The following is a 26,785-nucleotide window of genomic DNA, read 5'->3' as shown; positions in this document are numbered from 1 at the left end:
AGGAATCAAACCCGTGTCTCCTGAATTGGCAGGCGGATTCTTCACCACTATGCCACCTGCTGCTGCTGCTGCTAAGTCGCTTCAGTCGTGTCTGACTCTGTGTGACCCCATAGACGGCAGCCCACCAGGCTGCCCCGTCCCTGGGATTCTCCAGGCAAGAACACTGGAGTGGGTTGCCGTTTCCTTCTCCAATGTGCGAAAGTGAAAAGTGAAAGTGAAGTCGCTCAGTCATGTCCAACTCTTAGCGACCCCATGGACTGCAGCCTACCAGGCTCCTCCATCCATGGGATTCTCCAGGCAAGAGTACTGGAGTGGCTTGCCATTGCCTTCTCCAACTATGCCACCTAAGAAGCCCTAAATGCCTTTAGTTCCCAAGGGATAATATGAAAGCCAAAACAACAATATGCCCTCTCCCTCTAAAGAGCATCCCATAATTTAGCCAAAACTATTTTCAGAATTCTCTCCAGCAGAAGACAGTTTCTGCTTCTCCAGCTCTGGATCCCTTTCCTTTCATTCATAAGCTCTATTTACTACACGAGAGAATCAGTGTGAAATGAAAGCCTTCTGTAAAGAGTACATTCACACACACATTTCTGATGTTATGTTGAAAACAACACAAACTAAATCTTAAGTTGGACCTGCTTTTGGACTTCCTCTTTTTCTTGAGGAAAAGAAAGATTATGACTCTGATTTTTTCTTATAATTTCAAGATGTATATTTGGATTTACTGTTAAGAATAAAAACATGGCTTTATAGTCATATCTGCGTGTGAGGTTACATTTAAAAATTAAAGTATAAAATTATTACCTTTAGTTTGTTTGCTTCTTTTTTACTCCCAGCAAAAAATGAATTCTCATCAAAATGCAAAGGAAATGACCTGCATTAAATAAAACATATTTTCTGAATAAAACAAAAAAATAATCATTTTCATGTATTATAAAATATTAAAAGTCCTGCTAATACAACATTTTGCTGGTCAGTGATGAATAAAACAAGTACAATAGAGTAGAATAGATAGTAAAAATCAAAATTCTGATGCCCTCAAACAAATTCTTATCCTTAAATATAAAAGCTAACTGTATAACATAGTAGAATTAGGGCTCAGACCCAACCTGTTCAACTAAATATAAAAATAATGCAAGTATCAAATACCAAAAGAATGGTTCTTAAAACTAAAAATATGCACCTCTTAGTTCATAAATCAAAATGAAAATAAAACCAAAACTCAATTTTAAAAGACCTGTGAGCAAAATTAGCTTTTAATTATTTTTTAGATAATTTTCCTTTAAGTTGATTACTTAAGAGTTTAATTTTGGATATCACTTGTCACTCTTCTATTAATATATAAGTTGCATGAGTTGTAATACACAATTTACTTGATTTCATGAAGTATTTCCAGAAGTAACATTTTGTTTTCTGCATCCTGATCTTTATTTCCAGTGAAGAGTTGAAAATCTGGGCGCTCAAAGAATGGAACCACTTTAGATAAAGCCCTTAATTCTATTAAGTAGAGAAAATACAAGTTCTTAAGCCTTCGTGGACCTTCTCCTTCAGTTAATATTCCATCAAATCGCTGTTGAAATTCTGTAATGTTGTGTCCCCATTTTTTTTCCAACCATGTATCTGAGAAGAAAGAATTGAATATTAAAAACTGAATTTTAAAATTAAGTTTCATTGTACTTATATTAGATTATTTATGCTTGCAGAAGCTAATTTTATTTTATATTTTAAAATGTATAATCAATACAACCATGAAAACTGCTTTACATAATTGAGCCTTTAACAGTTTCATATTAATATTTTATCTTCTAGAACCCATACTTAAAAGGAAAATAAACTCAATTATTTTACTGAGAAACCAGGACTAATCCAATCAAGTTCCTGAATATAAATATATTCATAAAACCAAGATACAGAAGTCAAAGATGACTATCTGAAATTACTAATGAGTTTGAAGTCCTAATTAAAGTTAATATGATTTTGTTTCTAAGAAGTAAGAGATACTTTAGTTCTAGAACAAACATGTTACTGATGAAAATCCAAGAAGGTCTCATTTTTCAGCAGCCTTGTAAAGCATGAAGAGCAGCAAAAAAAAATGCTTTTGCCCATTAAACTACAGGCCTGAAGCTGACATGCAAACATAAGGATTCAGATACAGTAGTATCTAATGAAAACAACTGTGCTCTTAGGAGCTATTTTAATTCCCACAACAAAGCAAAAGAACATTTCCAAAGTGATGTGTATGATTTTGAGCAGCTTCTTAAAAGAAAGTGAAGACTGCTAAGAATAGGTGAACTTTACCTGATAATGTCCACAGTTCCCACATTCCTGATTACTGCCACTTAGGAATAAATTTTTCCTGCCTAATATTCAACAGGGCCAATCGTTTCCCATCCAGGTAAATACCAAGAAAATTTTAAGGATACCTGAAATTAAGTGTGGTAAAGTGAATAAAAGTGACTATTATATACCTTGTAGAAGATACCGTGCACTCAAATGCACATTAATGCTTGCATGGAGGCCAGATATAAGTCTGTAGAATGCTCTTTTCTCTACGCAGAGACCTACAAAAGGTAATTTGGAAATAGAAATTTCATATGTGAAACTTGTAAGATATAAAATTAATTCTATGTGAAAAAAATTAAATTTGTTTAAAAGTGTCCAATTACCTTCTAGCCAACTGTAAAAAGTATTCTCTGAAATTAAAAGAAAAATAAGTCACAAGATTGTAAAAATGCCAAAATACACATTTTTCAAAAGTTTTAAAATATTATAGCAAATTTGTGCCAAAGAGCAATTTAAAGGTCCCAGTCTTGTTTGCAAAGGAGAAAGGTTCTTGGTATGGATTCACTTTAAGTGCCACTCAGTTGCTCAGTCTTCAGAAGACTTTAACATGGCCTTAGGTGGCCCTAGCCTTATAACTTTCTGGATAAAGTATTTTATGTGAGGTCAAAACACAGAAATTAAATAGTAAATCTATACATGGAAAAATACTTAGCCTTAATAACAATTCATGTTATAAAAATTAAGAACACGTTATACACTTTTTAAAATGAAAGAAGTCAAAATTATAAAATAGTATTGGAAGTATATTATTTGTCTATAACTGACAGTATTTTATGCCATGCCATATTTCAAAAGAACAATTTAAGGAAATGTTACAAAAACCAAATTTCACTTATATTCTATGGCCTACAGCAATCACTATTCATATACTTAGACCTGATAATTCTGCTCTTAGAATTATGCTCTAAAGAAACAACTCAAAATGGAGGTGGGGGGATAATACATAGAAAGATGATTATGTTCTACATAATTTTTAAAACCTGAAATAACCGAAATGCACAACAAGGCCTAAGCTAACATGATAAAATACTATGTACCAGTTAACATGACTGAATAATATAAAACTTTAAAATGACAAGCGTGTGGAACACAGACAATGCATGAAAATGTTTGTTTGAAATAATACATAAAAAGGCACAAGAAATATTATACCTATGTGAACATTGTATGTATATATCTACTAGAGATGACAAACATTGTACTATATGGACCTTTTCACCAAAGTTGTTCATAGTAATATTAATAATCAACCAAACAAGCATAAAAGTAATGGAAGAAATGACAAATAGAATAAACATACATTTATATATTTACAGATTACATAAAAACTTAAAACACTTGTGTCAGAAAACTTTATAAACAAAAGCAAAAGGTAAACAGACTGAGTAAAATGTATGTTGCAAATGCAACAAAGAATAATATCTTGTGTATAAAAAGTTCATACACCAAATAAAAATGCTAAAGCACCCATTAAAAAGGGCAAATAATATGAATAGAGAATCCATAAAGGAAAAACACAAATGGTAGTAACAGATAAAAACTGTTCTGTCACAGTAATAATAAAAATGCAAATTAAGCATATCTTGTACAACACAGGGAACAAAGCAAATATTTTAAAATAACTATAACTGGAATATAACCTTTAAAAATTCTGACTATGTTGTACACCTGAAACATATAATATTATACATCAATTATACCTTGATAAAAAAATAAATTAAAATGCAAATTAAAACTGTAAAGATAGAACTTTAAAGAGTGAAGAAGAAATATGATACTTAATTTAGACAAGATTTAGGTAAAACTAGGTGGCAAAATGAGTGGAAGGGGTGTAAATTAGCACACCCTTTCAATGACAGAAAGAATCTGGTCGTATGTATCAAGCACCTAAAGTGTCCTTATCCTTTGATCCAGTAAATCCATTTCTAGAAATCTAAGTTGTTATGGATGAACGTTTGTGTTCCCTCCTAAAATTCTTATGTAGAAGCCCTAAACTCCCTTTTCTCCCCCACCATATGGTATTTAGAAGTGGGTCTTGGGGAAATAACTAGGCTAAGATGAGGTCATGAGGGTGGGGTCACCATGATGGAATCAGTATCTTTACAGTTATCTGTAAGCCTGGAAGAGGGCCCTCCCCAAGAACCAAATCTGCTGGCACCTTGATCATGGACTTCCCAGCCTCCAGAACTCTGAGAAAATAAATGTCTTTTATTTTAGCCACCTAGTTTATGGTATTTTTTTAGAGCAGCCTGAGCTGATCAGGACACAGGCTGAGGAAGTAAGTTGACATGGTAATAATAATATATAAAATAATAATGTATATATTATAAAAATATTAGTATAAACATGAAAATAATAATAATTATCAAAATGTTAGCAGAGAAGAAGTATGAAGTAGTTAAAAGCATAGACCCTGATATCAAACTGCCTGATTTGAATCCCAAACTCTGCTACTTACAAATCATATGGTTTTAGCTGAGTTGCTGAACCTTTCTGGGATTCATTTTCTGTCTATAAAAATGGAAATAAAAATCCTAACAAAATGTCCTAGCATTGTTGAAAGGATTAAATAAATTCATATTTGCAAATTACTTTGAAAAGTACTGGCATGTCTTAGCCATTATTAATGTCAATTATTTTGGGGTTGTGGGATTCCAAGTGATTTGTTTCCTTACTGGTAACCTCTATGTTTTGGGTTGTTTTTTTTTTAAGTTAGGACTTAGTCATCCAAAGAAATTTTCGTTTAGTTTTACAGTCCTGAAGTAGATTGTCTGTGAATATGATCCAGTTAGATAATCACCTAATATGTCAGCTTTCATATTTTAAAAGAAAGAACACTTAAAATTATACTTATAAATAAGATGTTTTCTCTAAGGATAGCCTCTACAGGTTAACCATCTATACTTTGATAATGAGACAGGTTAAGATCTTGAAATGGTATTAAAAAACTGAAATAGCTTCTCTTTTCTTTTTTTTATTTTAAACTTTATTTTATTAAATTTTTTTACAAACCCGTGTGTTGAGGGCTGACGTTCAGTAGATAGCAGTGAGGGAGCTGCTCTGCTACATATGAAACCCTGACCCAGAAGCAGGCCGTCTGCCAATGGTTCAGTTCAGCACCAGATTCCCCATAAATGTGTGGTGCATGATGGGCGAGGGGGCGGCCGCCTTTCTGTCCATGCCCCATGGCCCAGGAGGAAGGGCTGTCTGCACTGGTGAAATAGCTTCTTTTAATGTAGCCAGAATATAGCATAGAACTGGGAACACCCAAGGTGGAATAAAGTTATTCATATCTGGAAATTATAGGATCACCACTAACACTAACAAAATATGAGACACCTTTGCAAAAATAATCATACTACTAAAGAATTTCTCTTCCAAATAGTATAGTTATGATTCAGGACTTTATTTAGCTGCTACCATTACTATAAAATAAAGTATAATAATAAAAGAGCAAAGTTATAAGACTTTAGGATTCTGTTACTTAGACATAATGTAAAAGCAACCAGTAAAAATAATGCTCAGAAGACAGAGAATATGGGGGGCTTCCCTGGCTCACTGGCAAAGAACCCACCTGCCAATGCAGTTGGATCCCTGGTAGGGGAAGATCCCACATGCCACAGAGCAACAAAGCCCATGCACCAAACTACTGAGCCCACTTCTAGAGCCCAGGAGCCACAACCACTGAGCCCAGTGCCACAAGAGAAGCCACCGCAATGAGAAGCCCACGCACCACCATTAGAGAGGAGTCCCTGCTTCCTGCAACTAGAGAAAAGCCTACATGGCAACAAAGATCCAGCACAGCCAAAAACAAATAAATAAAATTTTGTTTAAAAAGAAGAGAAGTTAGGGTGAGAGAAAAGTGATACATTTTAACAATCTCATCTACCTACAGTAAAGCTAAGTACTGCTGAGTCTTCTCATATTGCTATGCATATGGCCTTAAGAATAACAAAAATCATCCCAATCTTACTCATAAAGCAAAAATATTCTCAAAAAGACACTGTAAACCTACAATATGTTAAAATTTGGCACATTACAGTAACTTAAAAAGCTGGCAATAATACCTACACACAAGAATCAGCACAGGCTTGGAAGCCAGTAGATCAACACTCTGATCACGCCTCAGCTCAGCTCAGGTCAGTCGCTCAGTCGTGTCTGACTCTTTGTGACCCCATGGACTGCAGCATGCCAGGCCTCCCTGTCCATCACCAACTCCTGGAGTTTACCCAAACTCATGTCCATTGAGTCGGTGATGCCATCCAGCCATCTCATCCTCTGTCGTCCCCTTCTCCTCCTGCTTTCAATCTTTCCCAGCATCAGGGTCTTTTCCAATGAGTCAGCTCTTCACATCAGGTGGCCAAAGTATTGCAGTTTCAGCTTCAACATCAGTCCTTCCAATGAACACCCAGGACAGGACTGATCTCCTTTAGGATGGACTGGTTGGATCTCCTTGCAGTCCAAGGGGCCCTCAAGAGCTTCTCCAACACCACAGTCCAAAAGCATCAATTCTTCAGCGCTCAGCTTTCTTTATAGTCCAACTCTTACATCCATACATGACCACTGGAAAAACCGTAGCCTTGACTAGACAGACCTTTGTTGGCCAAGTAATGTCTCTGCTTTTTAATATGCTGTCTAGGTTGGTCATAACTTTTCATCCAAGGAGTAAGTGTCTTTTAATTTCATGGCTACAGTCACCATCTGCAGTGATTTTGGAGCCCAGAAAAATAAAGTCAGCCACTATTCCCACTGTTTCCCCATCTATTTGCCATGAAGTGACGGGACCAAATGCCATGATCTTAGTTTTCTGAATGTTGAGCTTTAAGCCAACTTTTTCACTCTCCTCTTTCATCAAGAGGCTCTTTAGTTCTTCTTTGCTTTCTGCCATAAGGGTAGTGTCATCTGCATATCTGAGGTTATTGATATTTCTCCTGGCAATCTGATTCCAGCTTGTGCTTCATCCAGTCCAGTGTTTCTCATGATGTAATCTGCATATAAGTTAAATAAGCAGGGTGACAATCTGCAGCCTTGATGTACTCTTTTTCCTATTTGGAACAAGTCTGTTCCATGTCCAGTTCTAACTGTTGCCTCCTGACCTGCATACAGATTTCTCAAGAGGCAGGTCAGGTGGTCTGGTATGCCCATCTCTTGAAGAATTTTCCACAGTTTCTTGTGATCCACACAAGCAAAGGCTTTGGCATAGTCAATCAAGCAGAAATAGATGTTTTTCTGGAACTCTTTTGCTTTTTCAATGATCCAGCAGATGTTGGCAATTTGATCTCTGGTTCCTCTGCCTTTTCTAAATCCAGCTTGAACATCTGGAAGTTCACGGTTCACAATTGCTGAAGCCTGGTTTGGAGAATTTTGAGCATTACTTCACTAGTGTGTGAGATGAGTGCAACTGTGTGGCAGTTTGAGCATTCTTTGGCATTGCCTTTCTTTGGGATTGGAATGAAAACTGACATTTTCCAGTCCTGTGGCCACTGCTGAGACCAGATTTCCAGATTCGCTGGCATCTTGAGTGCAGCACTTTCACAGCATCATCTTTCAGGATTTGAAATAGCTCAACTGGAATTCCATCACCTCCACTAGCTTTGTTTGTAGTGATGCTTCCTAAGGCCCACTTGACTTCACATTCCAGGATGTCTGGCTCTAGGTGAGTGATCACACCAGCGTGATTATCTGGGTCATGAAGATCTTTTTTGTATAGTTCTTCTGTGTGTTCTTGCCACCTCTTCTTAATATCTTCTGCTTCTGTTAGGTCCATACCATTTATGTCCTTTATTGAGCCCATCTTTGCATGAAATGTTCCCTTGGTATCTCTAATTTTCTTGAAGAGATCTCTAGTCTTTCCCATTCTATTGTTTTCCTCAGTGATCATGCCTAGAACCTTCCTATGGGTGACCCAGCAGATCCCAGAGTTCAGTCAATAAAGAAGAAATTTTCCCTGACACAAGCCGGGAAATGCCTCACTTTCACACACATAAAGTGTATGAGTGAATTACCAGAGGCTGAGGCAGCCTGTCTCTACTGTCTGATCCCAGGCACAAAGAGTCATTTTTCCCTTAACCTATGCTGTCCCTGTCAGCATCTTAGATAAACAAATAAAAAGTAACTTCTCAAGTCTCACGTGTGGGAAGAAAAAACAAGTTTGCCCACAAACCTCTGAATATAAGCAAATTCATATCTGTCATGTATGATAAAGAAATTATACTTACCTTCACTTTTACCTGAAAAAAGAAAACAAAAGTTATATTATTAAAAACTCCTTCCAGATAGTTCCTTTTAAAATGCTACACTTCCGTTACTTTTAGTCCATCAGTTCACCCACATAGATAACATCTGAGAGTGATATGCTTGTGACTGCAACTCTTTCTGGTGATAAAAGGAATTATGCCTAATTTGACTAAATGGCCTCATCTCCAAGAGCCTGGATAAAGAGTAGTTTCAGCTTGTTCAAGATTTAATGTGGGCTGACAGGAAAGAGAAATGTAATCTATCATCTGAGAGTACTCTTAAATATCTCAAGGACTCACAGTTATTTGGCTGTCAGAGCCTTTTTACTTATTTATTTATCCTACAGCTATAAGACAGTTTCTGCTAAGGATCTGTGTTATTGCTTCAAAACTCCCAGAACTGACGTTATAAAAATTTACCTTATTCAGCAATATTTTTAAAGACTATGTGTAAGATCCAAATATGCACAATCCAGCAGTTTGTATGCAGCTGCTCATTAAGTACTGAAAAACTGTCTTCATTTTGCCACTTTTATTTAATGCCATCATTTATTAAAGTACCAGATGCTCATTGCAAATATATGTTATAAAGAGAACACAAAGACAAAATAGAATATGTCACTCATAACTCCCTGAGCCCAAAGATAAATACCATTTACATTTTGGTAAGTGTTTTTTTTCTTTGTGCACAGGATAGTGAGATATTATACTAATTATGTTTTTATAAAAAATATATTAATACATACTGTCTAATACCTGCTTCTTCTCCTAAATGCACTATTGATCACCACTGATATAAATGAAAACAAAATTTTCAGTAACATTTAGAATGGCTATATTCTACTATATAAAAATACCATAACTCATTTAACCAGTTCCCTGATGATAAACACTGACATTGTTCCCATTTATCTTTAAAATAAGCAAAGGTGGTTAATTAACTTATCAGATCATAATGTGACTGACTTCACATAAGAGTGAAGATCATCTCTTGCCTAGGAATTTGCATCTCATCTGATACTAAATCAATAGTTTCCACTGAGTACCATATGTGACTCCATATAAATCAAAAGCCATGTTTAAAGACATTCTTTCATTTCTAACCTAAGAATGACTAGTCTGCCAACATTTATGGAATGATGCAATCTCACTGCTTTCCAGAAGTAAATTTATGTTTGTTGACTCTATGAGATCAGCAGTTTTTCAAATAAATTTAAAAAATGAAAATCATTCCACAGTTGCTAAAAGTACATCAAAGAATTCATCAGTAAGCATATATTCAGAAAACACAGATATGTATTTCCTAGGGAAAAAGCCTGAAATTATACACTTGAAATGGTTTATTTAACAAACTGTTCTGCCTCTTATAGACTGGGCAAGGTTTGTGACTTTAAATTTTACGTCCCCTCTGCACCTATCCAGTGCCTAACACATACTAAATAGTGGATAATCATTTATTAAAGAAACAAGCGATTTTCACTACTGTAGACAAGACCATTAAATGAGGAGGGCGATTTTCATTGATCATTTAACTATTCCATCTATTATGTTTCAGGCTCTTTACTAAGGGATGAAACCAATAAATGCTACTCATATGTCCAGAGTACTAGGGTAGATCAATAGATACATGGCAGTGGTGGTGGTGATTTAGTCACTCAGTCGTGTCTGACTCTTTGCAACCCCATGGACTGTAGCCCACTGGGCTCCACTGTCCATGGGATTTCCCAGGCGAGAATACTGGAGTGGGTCACCATTTCCTTCTCCAGGGGATCAGGGACTCAGGGACTGAACCCAAGTCTCCTGCTTGGCAGGCAGATTCTTTACCACTGAACCACCTGGGAAGACAATAGATACATAAATAGTAGTAAAATAATGCTAGCAAGTGGAAAGAGCTGAAAGAGGAACAAAATAACACATAAGATCATTTTGTGAGGAGAGAGAGATTACTGCCAGTTGGGGGGGATCAGAGAAATTGACAGGGTGGGCAAGGAAGCATTTAAGCCAGATCCTGAGTATAAGCAGAAAATGAAAAATGTTAATGAGATACAAAGTCAACTGAATTTGAAATCAGACTCCCAAGATATACAATAATTTCAAGTTTTAGGAAGATGTGAGGCAGAAGTTTTTTGGATATTCATTGAACTAAAAGATGAGTAAAAACAACTGAAAGCCTGAACACACACATTCTGCAAAAATATATTAAAAATGTATAATTTAAACTTCACCTATGATAGTCTAAATTCATTACAAAAACATTCCTTACTGAAGTGTAAATATTTTCAACACCCATTTCTCTGCAAGAATGAGGCATAACTTCTGTGAAAACAGGAATATATGATCTCAAATGCTCCTGCCAATCTTTATCTTGCCTCCTCCTTCCTTCTAACCAAAGTTCACTAGCTAATAAATAACAGTGCAAATAAATAACTCACCTTGACCAGAAGCCAAAGGATTTAAAGGTCTTTTAATTGTCTGTGGCCTAGAAACAAAAAATTAAAGTATAAAATATAAATATGTTACCCATCATGCTATAATTAGTTAAGTAAAAGTGAAATTACCTCAGAAAGGTTTTTAATAATTATGTGCGTGCATGTGAGCTTAGTCATTTCAGTCGTGTCTGAATCTTTGCAACCCCAAGGACAGGCTCCTCTACCCATGGGATTCTCCAGGCAAGAATACTAGAGTGGGTTGCCATGTCCTCCTCCAGGGGATCTTCCTGTCCCAGGAATTGAACTGCATCTCTTATGTCTCCTGCTTTGGTTAATAACTATATCTAAAATCAAACTGTTTTACTGACTTATAAAATATTTATTTTTTCTAACTGCAATAAGGGAGGATGGTTATTTGTTTTAGTGGTAAGTTGCGGATCTTTTCCCACTGTAGCAGCCAAAAAGTCATTTCATAATCATTTCTTCAAACAAAGGAAGAAAAAAGACACCAGTCAAGCTCTTCTCCTAGTTACTAACATATTTTTATATATGTTATATACATGTGTATGTCATAAAATACACTCATTTGAAAGACAAGCAGGAAAAAAAGGCAAACACTCAACACAAGCACTAAAATAAAAAGGGATTAAAAACAGTGTGGTTAGATTATTTTCCACTTTGATAATTTTAAGTCTATCAATTTGCTCTGTGGCCATCAAGTTTATTATAATTTCAATAAAGATGGTTTTTAATAAGTTTTAGTAACTATTTAATAAGAAAAAAGAGAGTAATGTCACTAAAATGTTTTTTAATCCCAAATTAAATTCATTAGTATCACTACTAGAGTAGGGATCATTTTAATGTACTTTATTTATTTTACAATTGCACAACTTGAGACACTTTGAGAATAGAACATGTAAGCTATGTTTTAACATACTCAATTCTAGTGCCTCCTACATTGTTTATATTTTAGAAATATTATGCAGACAATGATATAAATCAATTAGGAAACAATAACTAAAAACTAATACAAAATCTAACAAATGCTTTAGTTGGGCTCTATTTTAGTTTATCTAAAAAAATTAGGGAAAAAAACCTCTAAAAATTCTGTAATCAAACATTCCTAATATGAGTCAAGAGAATTTGAATGAAACACACGGCAGAAATGAGTAAATAATGAAAACTCTCCACTTTCTAAATTGCAGAAATTCTGCAAGTCAAAAAAAGAAACTGCTGATCTCAAATGCTTATATTTGACACAAAAAGTGGAAAGTATTTTTGCCACACTTGGGAACTCCAGAAATTTTCCCAGAATTATCCCTATCGCTGAGATAGCATAACACCCATGTGCATACACAATCCCTTCCAAAACTCAATAAGTACCCTGTTTACAGCCTAGAGGCTTACAAGTGGGTAAACTTGAAGCATGTCTCAGTCTCCCATTGTTCAAACTGACAGCTTCCATTGCAGTCGGTAGGAGGACAAAGAGGGTTCTTCCACTTACTATGTCTTTGACACTAGACAGATCACTTAACCTTTCCAAGTGTCAGTTTTTCTATCTGTAAACAGTGATGACTACAACACAGAGTTGTTACAAGGACTAAGGAAGAAAATGTTTATAACATATTTAACATAACAACTGGCACATCATGAGTGCTCAAATATTACTTATTTATAATTATTCTCTGAAGAGAACTTAACTTTAATTTGAAAGCAGGTAAAATAACCACAGCAACAAAAAAAGAGGAGTATAGAGCACTGAAAAGAATATGCAGCTATATCCTAATTTATTCCCTGCACTAACTATATCATCTCTCTGGCTCTAGGTTAGCTCACCTGAGATCCTATAGCCCACTTAAGGAACATTTGAGAAATGCCTACAACACTCCCATAAAAGTCTAATACTATCTAAGTCTTTTGGAAAAGAAAGAAGTATTTGTTGAAATGCATGTCTATATGTATCCCCAGAGGGAAACTGGATTAATGAATGAGTATGTTACTATGTCCAAATACATCCTTTAATAAAGTGAACTTGATTTGTAATTTTAAGTCATTATGATTCTGTTTGTTTATAAAGAGAAATGAGCACATCTTTCAGGAATTTTGAAAGGAAAATGACACATACTTAAAACAGTTTTCTTCATAAATGACATTCCATATCTTCCAAGCATCTGGTCCCTTGTAACCCGTGTAGCGCTCGGGATTAAGGAGCAAATCGACATACTCAGCATCAGGAGACTGTATATCTGTAAAACAAAATGTTTTATAACAATCTTTCTTTTTTTCTCAGTTACCTAAAAAGCTAGTATGACATACTGTATTCCATTGATTCTAAGGCACCACAAATGTTAACAATGCACTTGGGACTTAAAAACACCTTTTAGGGAGAAAAATACAAGGGAGAAGAAGAAGGAACAAAAACATCCACATTAAATGACACACCAGTGGCAAAAGCATCCTGGTTTTATATGAATTATGGAATATGTGAATTATAGTATTGAAGGAACATAGTAATTTGATTCTGGTAACCTATCCAGGCAAAGAATATCTGTACATTTCCCATCACAGTAACCACAAGCAGTTCATAAGTAACTGAGGTAAATGAAGACATATTAGTACCACACAGTTTGTTACCAAATACTTCCTTTTTACATGACCACTACAAAGCTGTCCCAAAGGTATAATCCTAAATATGCAAAAAAGTATAAGTAGAATGATATTTGTATCAGTATCATTTATAAAAGGGAAAATTAGAAGCATCCTAAATGTTCAACAGAGCAGAGCACAGGCTCTGGAGCCAGAGTACCCAGATGAGATGACTGGATGGCATCATTGACCCAATGGACATGAGTTTAAGCAAACTCTAGGAGCCAGGGACAGGGAAGTTTGGCATGATGTAGTCCATGGGGTTGCAAAGAGTTGGACACAACTGAGTGGAAGAACAACAAACAACCTACTACTTACTGACTTTGAAACCCTGAGTAAGTCATGTAAACTCTGTATGCCTCAGTGTCATTTGTAAAATGGGGATAATACTCATAGTGTTACTGTGAGACTTAAAGAAGTTTAAAGATGCAGAGTGCTTAGAATAATAATAAGAGTAAAATAAATATTAACTAGTGGTATTAGAAGATCCTCTGGAGAAGGCAATGGCAACCCATTCCAGTATTCTTGCCTGGAGAATTCCATAGACAGAGGAGCCTGGTGGGCTAGAGGCCATGGGGCCACAAACAGTTGGACACAACTGAGCACCTAACACTTCTGTTTCCATTTCCACTGGCATTATGATATATAATAGACCACTTTACCATCAAAAGACCTATTAAGTACAAAGGCAACCTAATAAAATGAAAAGATAAGCACTATAGAAAAGATAATTATAGATATATATGAAAACCACACCAAAACTGGTGGGATATTGGTTTCTCATATGTTCTATAAATTTGTACAATGTATTAAAACTTTAAAACAAAACCAAAAAAATATGACCACTACTCCTCCAGTTGCCTTACGGAATTAGCTAATAATACAGTAATACCTAATTCAACTAGAAAGCTTAACAGCAGGAACTAACAAAGAATAAGGAAGTCAGTGAAAATGGCCTCAAAGCAACCAAAGTGGATGACAAAAACCTGAGCCAAAAGGTGCTTACATGACAGTCCATCAAGCTCTCTACAGTATCTACTTCTCATTTAAAAAATTAAGATAAACTAAGCTTGGTTATTTTTAACCCAATTCACAGTTCATTAGAGTCATAAATTAGAAGGAAATCTGCTTCTGGAAACAGCACAGTGATAGCACCTAGAAATAACTGAGAGTTCAAGGTAAAAGTAGCAATTAAAATAACTAGAAATAAAAATAAAAACTTTAAAAACAAATCTGCATGGAATCACCTAGTTTAGGAACAGATAACTCTGTTCATCTCTATTATTAACAGTACTATAGAGATTAATTCAGCATAGCAAATTATAATAAAGTCATAAAAATAAGACTGACTTCCAAAATATATAAATAATACTTAGAATTTAGTATCTTAAGACAGAAAACAAACCACCAAGGAATGATTAAATTTCTGATATTGTGCCTCATTAGAGATAAACATTAGCTGACTCATAATTTTACTATGACGTACTTCACCTCTCTCCAACTTCATTTTTGAAAGTTACTATAACCATATTTTGCCAGATGACAAAAGCTCAAATTTCTAATTAAGATTAGATGTCAACTACAGGAAAAAAGCTATTAAAAATACAAACAGATGGAGGCTAAACAACACGCTTCTGAATAATCAACAAATCACAAGAAATCAAAAAAGAAATCAAAATATGCAAAGAAACATATGAAAATGAAAACACAACAACCCAAAACCTATGGGACTCAGTAAAAGCAGTGCTAAGGGGAAGGTTCATAGCAATACAAGGTTACCTCAAAAAACAAGAGAAAAATCAAATAAATAACCTAACTCTACACCTACAGCAACTAGAAAAAGAAAACATGAAGAACCCCAGGGTTAGTAGAAGGAAAAAAATCATAAAAACTAGGGCAGAAATAAATGAAAAAGAAACAAAGGAGACCACAGCAAAAATCAACAAAGCTAAAATCTGGTTCTTTGAGAAGATAAATAAAATAGACAAACCATTAGCCAGACTCATCAAGAAAAAAAGGAAGAATCAACTCAACAAAATTAGAAATGAAAATGGAGAGATCACAACAGACAACACTGAAATACAAAGGATCATAAGAGACTACCATCAGCAGCTCTATGTCAATAAAATGGACAACTTGGAAGAAATGGACAAATTCTTAGAAAAGTATAACTTTCCAAAACTGAACCAGGAAGAAATAGAAAATCTTAACAGACCCATCGCAAGCACAGAAATCGAAACTGTAATCAGAAATCTTCCAGCAAACAAAAGCCCAGGACCAGATGGCTTCACAGATGAATTCTACCAAAAATTTAAGAAGAGCTAACACCTATCCTACTCAAACTCTTCCAGAAAATTGCAGAGGAAGGTAAACTTCCAAACTCATTCTATGAGGCCACCATCACCCTAATACCAAAACCAGACAAAGATGCCACAAAAAAAGGAAACTACAGGCCTATATCACTGATGAACATAGATGCAAAAATTCTTAACAAAATTCTAGCAAACAGAATCCAACAACATATTAAAAGATCATACATCATGACCAAGTGGGCTTTATCCCAGGGATGCAAGGTTTCTTTAATATCTGCAGATCAATCAATGTGATATAACACATTAACAAATTGAAAGATAAAAACCATATGGTTATCTCAATAGATGCAGAGAAAGCCTTTGACAAAATTCAACATCCATTTATGATAAAAACCCTCCAGAAAGCAGGACTAGAAGGAACATACCTCAACATAATAAAAGCTATATATAATGAACCCACAGCAAACATCCTCAATGGTGAAAAACTGAAAGCATTTTCCCTAAAATCAGAACAAGACGAGGGTGCCCACTCTCACCACTACTATTCAACATAGTTTTGGAAGTTTTAGCCACAGCAATCAGAGCAGAAGAAGAAATAAAAGGAATCCAGATTGGAAAAGAAGAAGTAAAACTCTCACTGTTTGCAGATTACATGATCCTCTACACAGAAAACCCTAAAGATCCCACCAGAAAATTACTAGAGCTAATCAATGAATATAGTAAAGTTGCAGGATATAAAATTAACACACAGAAATCCCTTGCATTCCTATACATTAACTATGAGAAAAAAGAGAGAGAGACTAAGGAAACAATTCCATTCACCATTGCAATGAAAAGAATAAAATACTTAGGAATAAATCTACCTAAAGAAACAAAAGACCTATATATAGAAAAATATAAAACACTGATGAAAGAAATTAAAGATGACACAAATAGATGGAGAAATATACCATGTTCATGAATCGGAAGAATCAAGAATCAATCTTGATTCATGAATCAAGAATCAATCAATATAGTGAAAATGAGTATATGACCCAAAGCAATCTATAGATTCAATGTAATCACTATCAGGCTACCAACGGTATTTTTCAAGAACTAGAACAAATAATTTCACAATTTGTATGGAAATACAAAAAACCTCAAATAGCCAAAGCAATCTTAAGAAAGAAGAATGGAACTGGAGGAATCAACCTGCCTGACTTCAGACTATACTACAAAGGTAAAGTCATCAAGACCGTACAGTACTGGCACAAAGACAGAAATATAGATCAATGAAACAAAATAGAAAGCCCAGAGATAAATGCACACACCTATGGACACCTTATCTTTGACACAGGAGTAAAGAATATACAATGGAGAAAAGACAATCTCTTTCACAAATGGTGCTGGGAAAACTGGTCACCACTTTGTAAAAGAATGAAACTAGAACACTTTCTAATGCCATACACAAAAATAAACTAAAAACAGATTAAAGATCTAAACCTAAGGCCAGAAACTATAAAACTCCTGGAGGAAAACATAGGCAAAACATCCTCTGACATAAATCACAGCAGGATCCTCTATGACCCACCTCCCAGAGTAATGAAAATAAAAGCAAAAATAAACAATTGGGACCTAATTAAACTTAAAAGCTTTTGCACAACGAAGGAAACTATAAGCAAGGTGAAAAGACAGCCTTCAGAATGGGTGAAAATAATAGGAAACAAAGCAAAGAATTAATCTCAAAAATATACAAGCAGCTCCTACAGCTCAATTCCAGAAAAATAAGTGACCCAATCAAAAAATGGGCGAAAGAACTAAGCAGACATTTCTCCAAAGAAGACATACAGATGGCTAACAAACACATGAAAAGATGCTCAACATCACTCATTATCAGAGAAAGGCAAATCAAAACCACAATGAAATACCATCTCATGCCAGTCAGAATGGCTGCTATCAAAAAGTCTACAAACAATAAATGCTGGAGAGGGTGTGGAGACAAAGGAACCCTCTTACAATGTTGGTGGGAATGCAAACTAGTACAGTCACTACGGAGAACAATGTGGAGATTCCTTAAAAAACTGGAAATAGAACTGCCATACAACCCAGCAATCCCACTGCTGGGCATACACACCAAGGAAACCAGAGTTGAAAGAGACACGTGTATCCCAATGTTCATCACAGCACTGTTTATAATAGCCAGGACATGGAAGCAACCTAGATGCCCATCGGCAGAAGAATGGATAAGAAAACTGTGGTACATATACACAATGGAATATTACTCAGCCATTTAAAAAGAAAGCATTTGAATCAGTACTAATGAGATGGATGAAACTGGAGCCTATTATAGAGAGCGAAGTAAGTCAGAAAGAAAAACTCCAATACAGTATACTCATATATATATATGGAATTTAGAAAGATGGTAACAATGACCCTATATGCGAGACAGCAAAAGAGACACAAATGTAAAGAACAGTCTCTTGGACTCTGTGGGAGAAGGTGAGGGTGGGATGATTTGAGAGAATAGCATTGAAACATGTATATTATCATATGTGAAACAGATCGCCAGTCCAGGTTCAATGCATGAGACAGGGTGCTCAGGGCTGGTGCACTGGGATGACCCTGAGGGATGGGATGGGGAGGGAGGTGGAAGGGGGGTTCGGGATGGGGAACACATGTACACCCATGGCTGATTCATGTCAACGTATGGCAAAAACCACTACAATATTATAATTAGCCTTCAATTAAAATAAATTAATTAATTTTTTAAAAATAAAATAAAATACTGAAAGGTTATTAAAAAAAACAAGTCCTAAGTAAGACAAATGCTTACTTTATAGACTTGTTATAAGAAAAATAAAAATAATATCTGAAAAAAAAAAAGATTTACAAAATACCTATCCTCTATCTACCATTACATACATTATTTATTTCTTATAAAGCTGTCCTTTTTAAAAAAATATATTCACCCTCCTGTAAGAGAAGAAACAAAAATATGTGGACAAGTTATTCAGCCAAGATAACAGAACTCCATCATATATGGAATGAATTACTGATTTGTGACACAAAAGTAAGCATGTAGCTTTAAAAGGATGCTTTGGTAAAGGTATTCCCATTCTTTCTCTAATACTGCAGGCCTAAAAAAAATATAAGTTGCCATGTTACAAGGTGAATTTTATCTCACATAACAATGTTTAGGCCAAAGAATCCTTGCAGAAAAGATGGCAAAATTAGGGCTGGGAGAGCATTTTATCATCCTTTCCTTATTGGCCTAACACTAGGTATAAGTCCACAGTTCTTTACTCAACACCCTTGGGCCCAAATGTGATTTGAAATTAATAACTTTTCAGATTTTAGAACGGTAATATAGTACATGCAACATATGTTGAATATTGTTCCAGGAGAGATTGGGGCAGCAACCTTTAAACAAACACATAAATATTTCTGTAGTAAAAAACATGAAAAAAAAACACATGAATATTCATACTGAGTGAATCTGCACTAAATTTAAGGAGAAAAATAGCCATTTTTCAAAGTTTCAGATTTGGGAATTAGAAACAATGGATTACAGATATTATCCACTAAAATATGCTTATGGTTTTCATTAAGTAAAGTTTATGTACTTTTTTCCTCCAAAATGAAGCCACAAATTAAAAATGAGTACTTTCCCTTTTTCTTTTCCCTTTTTTGGGGAGGGGGGTGTTTCAGATTCGTCTTTTGCTTATAGTTAAAATGATCTGTATCATTCTTTTCACTGATTTTTTTTGAAAGATCATTAGTCTGTTCCAAAAGAAGCAAAGAAGGATACAAAAACTCAACTCAGTTTAATTTTGTTTAGCCAGTTAAAATGCTAACAAGTAAACTTACAAAAAAGGAGATACTAAAAAGAAACAATGGAAGACTGGGAGAATCTATAAATCTAATTTAAAAATCCATAAATCAAATGTTCTAATGCATTCTAGGACTCCTAGATTTTAATCATACCACAGCTCTAGCTTGGTTTTATTTAAATGTCACAGACATAACTCATGGTTCATTATTTTCTTTCCAAAAAACAACACAAATCATCATTAAGGAAAATATTTAACAATCCAAGGTCAGTACAACAAAGCAGTTTACACAAAGTACCTGTATACATTACAAAAGTTAAATATATATATTACTAAGTACACAGAACTGCAAACTCAGGAGGTGAATTTTTTTTTTCAGAAACTGGGTTTTCTTTTTAAATCCCACTCCAGTGTTCTTGTCTGGAGAATCCCAGGGACGGGAGAGCCTGGCGGGCTGCCATCTGTGGGGTCACACGGAGTCGGACACGACTGACGTGACTTAGCAGCAGCTGATGGATACTTGGGTTGTTTCCACCTATTGGCTGTTGCGAATAAGGCTGCTGTGAACAGGGTGTACAAGTATCTGCTTTACTGTCTTCAATCTTTTGGGGGTAAATGCTGAGGAGTTGACTGTTAAGTCACATGGTAATTCTGTGTTTAGCTTTTTGAGGAACTGCCAAACTGTTAGAAACTGAGGATTTTTTTTTTCTTTAAATTATTTCAAAAGAATTTTCTTCCTTAGGTACAATCTTAACATGCATAGTATAAAAAATGTTATACCATCAGCTTCACAGAAGTTGTCTGAGGAATCATCATGCTTGGTCCACTGAAGAACAGCCTTCTGTGTTTCCTCACTTTAAACAAAGAAAATGGAGTTACTCTTTTTCTTAAGTTAACATTTCACCTGAAAAAGCATAAAATACTATTGCAAATAAAACACCAAACCTCAGAGATTCATCCACAGCTCCAAGTCGTTCAGCTTGCTCACATTCTTCAATGAGATTATTGGCTTCTTCAGAATACTAAAACAAAAGGGAAAGAAATAGAATTCAATTGATTGTACTTTAAAAACTTTTAAGAAGACTGTCGAAGGCATGTGAGGTTCTTTTAGAGCTAGCATCATCCCCTTGGTTTCAAAACTTTACAAGAAAAAAAAATAAATAAATAAGCCTCACATTCTTCCTGAAGCTAAAATATAAGTAAAAGGCTTTGCTCTTTGTTTTGTTGGAGAATACAACTTACTATTATGTTTACAAAATAAAGAATAATTTATAGTCCAACAACTATCAAAATGTCCACTAAGAAAATCTTTGAGGTTAAAGAAATCACTTGGCAAGGAGTCATGGGGCAGTGTTCCACTTTTCTAATGACGTAATTGTGAGCATCAGTTTTCTTTTCCATAAAATAAGTGGTTGGGCTAGATCATGTGCGTCTACGATCTATTTCAACTCTAAATACCATAATTCTAAAAATGCCCCGGAGGCTACCAAGTCTTATAAAAATACTCCAATATCTTTAGGTGCTTAAAATACGTTAACAACTGTATTTCTTTGCAAAGTCAAAGTTACGATATGTATTCTGCTTGCTGTGTAAAAGGGAAGTAAGTATGGATCATGAGACTTCACGACACACCAGGCATCACTACCATACAGCTAAAAGATGACATTGGAAGCAGGAGACCACAAATTCAATCACTCAACAAATGTAAACTGAGTGCCTATCATGTCCTTCTTGTAAGGATGATCATACAAATGACTGTACAGACAAGGACTCTTTTGAGGATAAAAGCGAACACTGAAATAAGTGAAATGACATAATTGTTTGAAATGATTTGTTTCAACACATTGGTCGACCTAAAGAAAATTCAACTCAAAAACTACTTTCAAAAATAAAATTACTTTTTGTATATAATTAGGACTTCTCTGGTGGCTCAGTGGTAAAGCATCTGCCTGCAATGCAGGAGACACGGGTTCTATCCCTGGGTTGGGAAGACCCCCTGGAGAAGGAAATGGCAACTCACTCCGGTATTCTTGCCCAGGCAATACCATGGACAGAGGAGTCTGGAGGACTGCAGTCCTCAGTGTTGCAGAGTCAGACACAACTGAGCATGTGCTCACACATACATAATTAAGTATAAATGGGTAAAGGCACATGATGTATAACTCTTAAATGATTTAAAAAACTCTATGTATTTAAGCATGCTAAGACAGTTGAGGCAAAATATTAAAAATTAGTGAATGTTTATAAAAAGTGTACAAATATCTTTCTATTAATCTTGCAACTTTTCAATAAGTTAAAAGTTATCTCAAAATAAAAAAGTTAAAAATACTTATCAAAAAGTAAACAAAATTTGTTCAAGAGATAACATACACTTACATATTTTAGTATACCTATCTATATTTAAGCAAAAGTTGTTTAACTTTATTATTGTGATTACCTGAATATTAAAATGTAAGTTAAAGAAAACAACTATTCCTAGCTCCTATTTAATAACTCAGTCAGCTTTGTAAGTCACATCTGTCTCAAAACCACATCATTGGCATTTTTTCTGAAGAAAAATAATTTTTCTAAAATGCTTATTATTTTCAACGTTTTACAAAATTGCCCACAATCTTCTTCAAAGTTAATTTTAAGGTTAATTTGAAATCATTGATACTTTCAACTGCTGCTGCTTCTGCTAAGTCACTTCAGTCGTGTCCAACCCCATAGATGGCAACCCACCAGGCTCCCCCATCCCTGGGATTTTTCAGGCAAGAACACTGGAGTGGGTTGCCATTTCCTTCTCCAATGCATGAAAGTGAAAAATGAAAATGAAATCACTCAGTCATGTCCGACTCTTAGTGACCCCATGGACTGCAGCCTACCAGGCTCCTCTGTCCATGGGATTTTCCAGGCAAGAGTATTGGAGTGGGTTGCCATTGCCTTCTCCAACTTTCAATTGACTCTTCTCCAAAGATACAATTTTTAATTGAGAAGATTTCCCTCCTGGCTCAGCTGGTGAGGAGTCTGCCTGCAATGCAGGAGACCCAGATTCGATCCTTAAGTTGGGAAGATACCCTGGAGAAGGAAATGGCAACCCACTCCAGTAGTCTTGCCTGGAAAATCCCCATGGACAGAGGAGCCTGGCAGGCTACAGTTCCTGGGGTTGCAAAGAGTTGGACATGACTGAGCCACTTTCAATTTAACTGAGAAAAATATTACTTCTACAGGTAAATATATGAAAATATTTTAGCCCACATATTTTCACAGTTCTATTCTTTGCCTCTAAGTACATCTCTTTAATAAATAAGACAAAAATCATCAAATAAATTATCCTTATTTTTTAATTATTTTAAATGTTTTACAAATAGAAATGAAATTGTAAGCTTTCTTAATTTAAATCCATTTCAGGTCAGAATTTGTGCTTCCCTCATAACTCAGAATATACATTTATCCAGTTAAAAACAAGAGTTCATCAAGAGGAGACTCTTCCCACAAGGGGAGAGTCTCCAAAACACAACTGTAAAATTTGAGAATTTAATCCAGTATACCATTTGAGCTTTCTTCACTTAGTATGTACAGTTCTTTCCTACTTTTCATATCAATGAATATCCAGGTCTTTGTTTACAAGCTTTGTTATAATAAGTACAACTTGCTAAAGCTTCAAAAGCTGAAATTTGTTTGTTCTTTTCTTTAAGCAGTCCACCAATAGATACTTTGAATAATGATTCTCTACTGATTTTGAAAATGCAATCAACATTTAGAGGGCTCATTTATTTACAAATGATCAATACCAGTGAAGGATTCTTGGACTATTTAACAAAGTAGTTCTTCAAAGGCTCAAACATTTATAAAATTGGATCGATGATGGAGAGCAAAGAAAGTCTACTATTACCACGCTAAAGTAATATTTTATTCAGCATAAGCTTCATCCCCAAAACTTCATAGTCATTACTTAGTGTATATATAAATACAAAATCCTATTTTGTTGTTCAGCTGTTCAGTCATGTCCGACTCTGCGACCCCATGGACTGCAGCACACTAGGCTTCCCTGTCCTTCAGCACCTCCTATATATTTTGACAAATATATATATTTTGACAATAGTATTGTCAAATTGATAGTATCTTAATTAGTAACATATCACAGCATGTCGGGATACAATTATGAATTATGTATGTACCTCAACCAATTACAATTCTGATTTAGTAAGATTTCTTGATTTAGTAAGGATATTTCTTGATTTACCAGGACATCATTTCTTTTTCCTTAATATTTTATTATTTGGCTGTGCCAGGTCTTAGTTGCGACATGTGGGATCTTTAGTTGTGGCTTGCAAACTCTTAGTTGCAAGGTGTGGGATCTAGTTCCCTGACTAGGGATCGAACCCAGGCCCCCTGCATTGGAAGCATGGAGTCTTAGCCACTGGACCACCAGGGAAGCAGGACACTGTTCCATCAAAATTTAATATGTGTATCAATCCCACAAAACAAATACTTCATCTTCAATTTTGAACTTTAAATGAATTTATACTAACATTCAGTGACAAATGCTTTTTTTCAACAATGAACTTCTGAAAATTTTACTTTGAGCATCAACTGAATGAAAAAAATCCAACAATTTCTGGGACTTCCCTGGTGGTGCATTGGATAAGAATCCACCTGCCGATGCAGAGGACACAGGTTCAATCTCTCGTCTGGGAAGATCCTACATGCCTCAGAGCAACTAAAGCCTGTATGCCACAACAGCCGAGCCCACACTCTAGAGAAGCACATGCAAAGCAACAAAGACCCAGCACAACCAAAAATAAATATATTTTTCTTAATTCTGGAATTGAAATGATTATTTGAAACAGCTGATGATGGCATCATTTAATTATATGCAAAGCTCTGCACTGGAGCCAACACATTAATAGCTATGATTTCATTCTTTGTGTATGAATAAAAAACGCAGAATCAAAAATGATCAAAATTAGCTTAAATCTAACACAGAAAAAGTGCAGAACAGTGATTGCCTCTGGGGAAGGTGTATGGACTGACTGGGATGGGGTATCAAACAACTTTCTAGGGTAGCAGCAATGTTCTGTAATGAAACAGAAGCCTAAGTTACAAAGGTGTATGCATTTAACAAATGCACACTTAAGATGTGTGCACTTCATTATATATCAATTTTATTAAATGTACATGTAAGCAAATATTAGACTCTACTCAATGATATACTTCTAGTTATGTATATATTTAGTTAATAACATATAGTGAGGGCAATGTGTACTGATGCTTACAACTTACTTGAAATACATCCAAAAGATAAAATGGTTTAATGGACGGCTATAAGGATGAACAGATAGACAAATATGTAGTAAAGTGAGTTTATGAAAATGTTAATAGTAGAATCTAGGTGATCAGTATGACAGTGTTCACAGGAAAATTCCTTCAACTTGGCTGTATGTATGAAAATTTTCATAATAAAATATCAGAAAATTTTAATTTAGAACAGTTATTTAGTCTAAATGGACAACCACACATTCCAAAATGATATGTAAATTTATTGTCTGCATTTATTGTGTGCACATGTTAAGCTGTCTTAGACACACTCTTCTTAAAACAACCACTAACTTACAAAGCTGCTGCTCAGGCTTTGTCAGCAGATCTGTGTGTTTTGATTTTCATAGGATCAGTGATACTTTCATGGTTCTTATGGATGGTAAACAATAACCCTTGTGTGAGTTATATATCATCATCGACTGCTGTGAGAAGTGGAAATTCAGTACTTCATTTTTCATTAAACATGTACTTTCTTTTTCCTCTTTTAGTTCTTTCAGTCAAAAGGATTCACTGTAAAATTTTAAAAGTACTAAATAGTAATAAGTGGTTGATTTGCACCATGCAATGAAGGATAAAGCCACTATAAAATAGGACTACTCTCTCTATGCAGGACTCCTCATCCTCTGCTTCTTATACATATTTCTCATAAACCTAATCTATAATTTCCCAGATTTTTCACTGACCAGTCAAATAGCACCTTAGGTATGACGCATACCAAGTGAAATGTGTGGAATATGTGTGAATCCTATTTGAAATTGACTATTAAGGGCTTCCAGGTGTCTCAGTGGGTAAAGAATCTGCCTGCAATGCAGGAGACGCAGGACATGCAGGTTTGATCCCTGGGTCAGGAAGAGCTCCTGGAGGAGGGCACAGCAAACCGCGCCAGAAAGTCCAGTGGACAGGGGAGCCTAGCAGGCTACAGTCCGTAGGGTCGCAAAGAGTTGGACTGAAGCGACGGAGCACACAGGCACATACATTAAGGCATTTACGAAACAACAAGAGAGACCCGACCCCGACTTTGGTCATGTGGGGTTTTTAAAGTATCATCTGTCTTAGAAATGCATACGAAGTATTTGTACACAAAATGATTTATCTCAGACTGGCTTTCAAATAATTGGGAGAATGGAGTGGAAGGGACAGATGAAACAAGATTGACCGTATATACTGGTAATGCCTTAAGCTGGGTGATGTGTACACAATTTGGGGTTCCCCCCTACTTTTATTTTTCTTTTAAGCTTTAATTTAAAAAAAAAAAAAAAGGTAAAGAAAATGAAGGAAAAAATAATTAGAGCCACTGCAAGGAGTATCACTGTACAGGGGAGCAGAGAAGTGAGGTATTAGTTGGTAGGGGAAGTGAATTTTTTTAGTTTTGCCCAATACTAGACACATTAATAAGTATATATACACACCTTGTAGCTTGCAGATTTAATTCCATCAGGAACTTCATCCTGAAAAATATTTTAAAATGCTTTTAGATGACAGTTATTCTATCTTCTGAAAAAATATTTTATAGTTCTATGATTTATAAGAAGAATGCACAGAACAAATGACTGAAGTTAACAGGCTAATATTTAACTGAGAACAGTTAGGCAATCTTTATATTATTTCTTAAAAATAAACAAAAAATTCAATAAGTTATGCTGTGGATTGATTACACACATTAGAGCATGGAAATATAAAAATAGAATCTTAGCCATTATTCTTCT

The 26,785-nt window shown here is 35.2% G+C and overlaps 1 protein-coding gene and 1 non-coding gene across 2 annotated transcripts in view; both read right to left on the bottom strand.

Moving 5' to 3' along the window:
* ERO1A (endoplasmic reticulum oxidoreductase 1 alpha) overlaps positions 1 to 26,785 on the bottom strand; it is a 50,664-nt gene that overhangs the window by 8,392 nt on the left and 15,487 nt on the right. The window contains exons 4-13 of the mRNA XM_043470777.1: positions 26,489 to 26,527; positions 20,724 to 20,800; positions 20,559 to 20,632; positions 13,137 to 13,257; positions 11,015 to 11,061; positions 8,565 to 8,576; positions 2,670 to 2,696; positions 2,472 to 2,564; positions 1,377 to 1,623; positions 808 to 877 (exon numbers count right to left, since the gene is read on the bottom strand). Of these exons, the coding sequence (XP_043326712.1) occupies positions 808 to 877; positions 1,377 to 1,623; positions 2,472 to 2,564; positions 2,670 to 2,696; positions 8,565 to 8,576; positions 11,015 to 11,061; positions 13,137 to 13,257; positions 20,559 to 20,632; positions 20,724 to 20,800; positions 26,489 to 26,527 (807 nt within the window). The remainder of the gene's footprint in view (positions 1 to 807; positions 878 to 1,376; positions 1,624 to 2,471; positions 2,565 to 2,669; positions 2,697 to 8,564; positions 8,577 to 11,014; positions 11,062 to 13,136; positions 13,258 to 20,558; positions 20,633 to 20,723; positions 20,801 to 26,488; positions 26,528 to 26,785) is intronic.
* TRNAW-CCA lies at positions 24,123 to 24,195 on the bottom strand. The gene has a single exon. It is a non-coding gene; the product is annotated as a tRNA-Trp (tRNA).

This window comes from Cervus canadensis, chromosome 6 (assembly GCF_019320065.1).
Source record: "Cervus canadensis isolate Bull #8, Minnesota chromosome 6, ASM1932006v1, whole genome shotgun sequence".
Taxonomy (NCBI): Eukaryota; Metazoa; Chordata; class Mammalia; order Artiodactyla; family Cervidae; genus Cervus; species Cervus canadensis.
The sequence above is the reverse complement of the archived record's forward strand: the minus strand, read 5'-3'. Positions and strand labels throughout refer to the sequence as shown.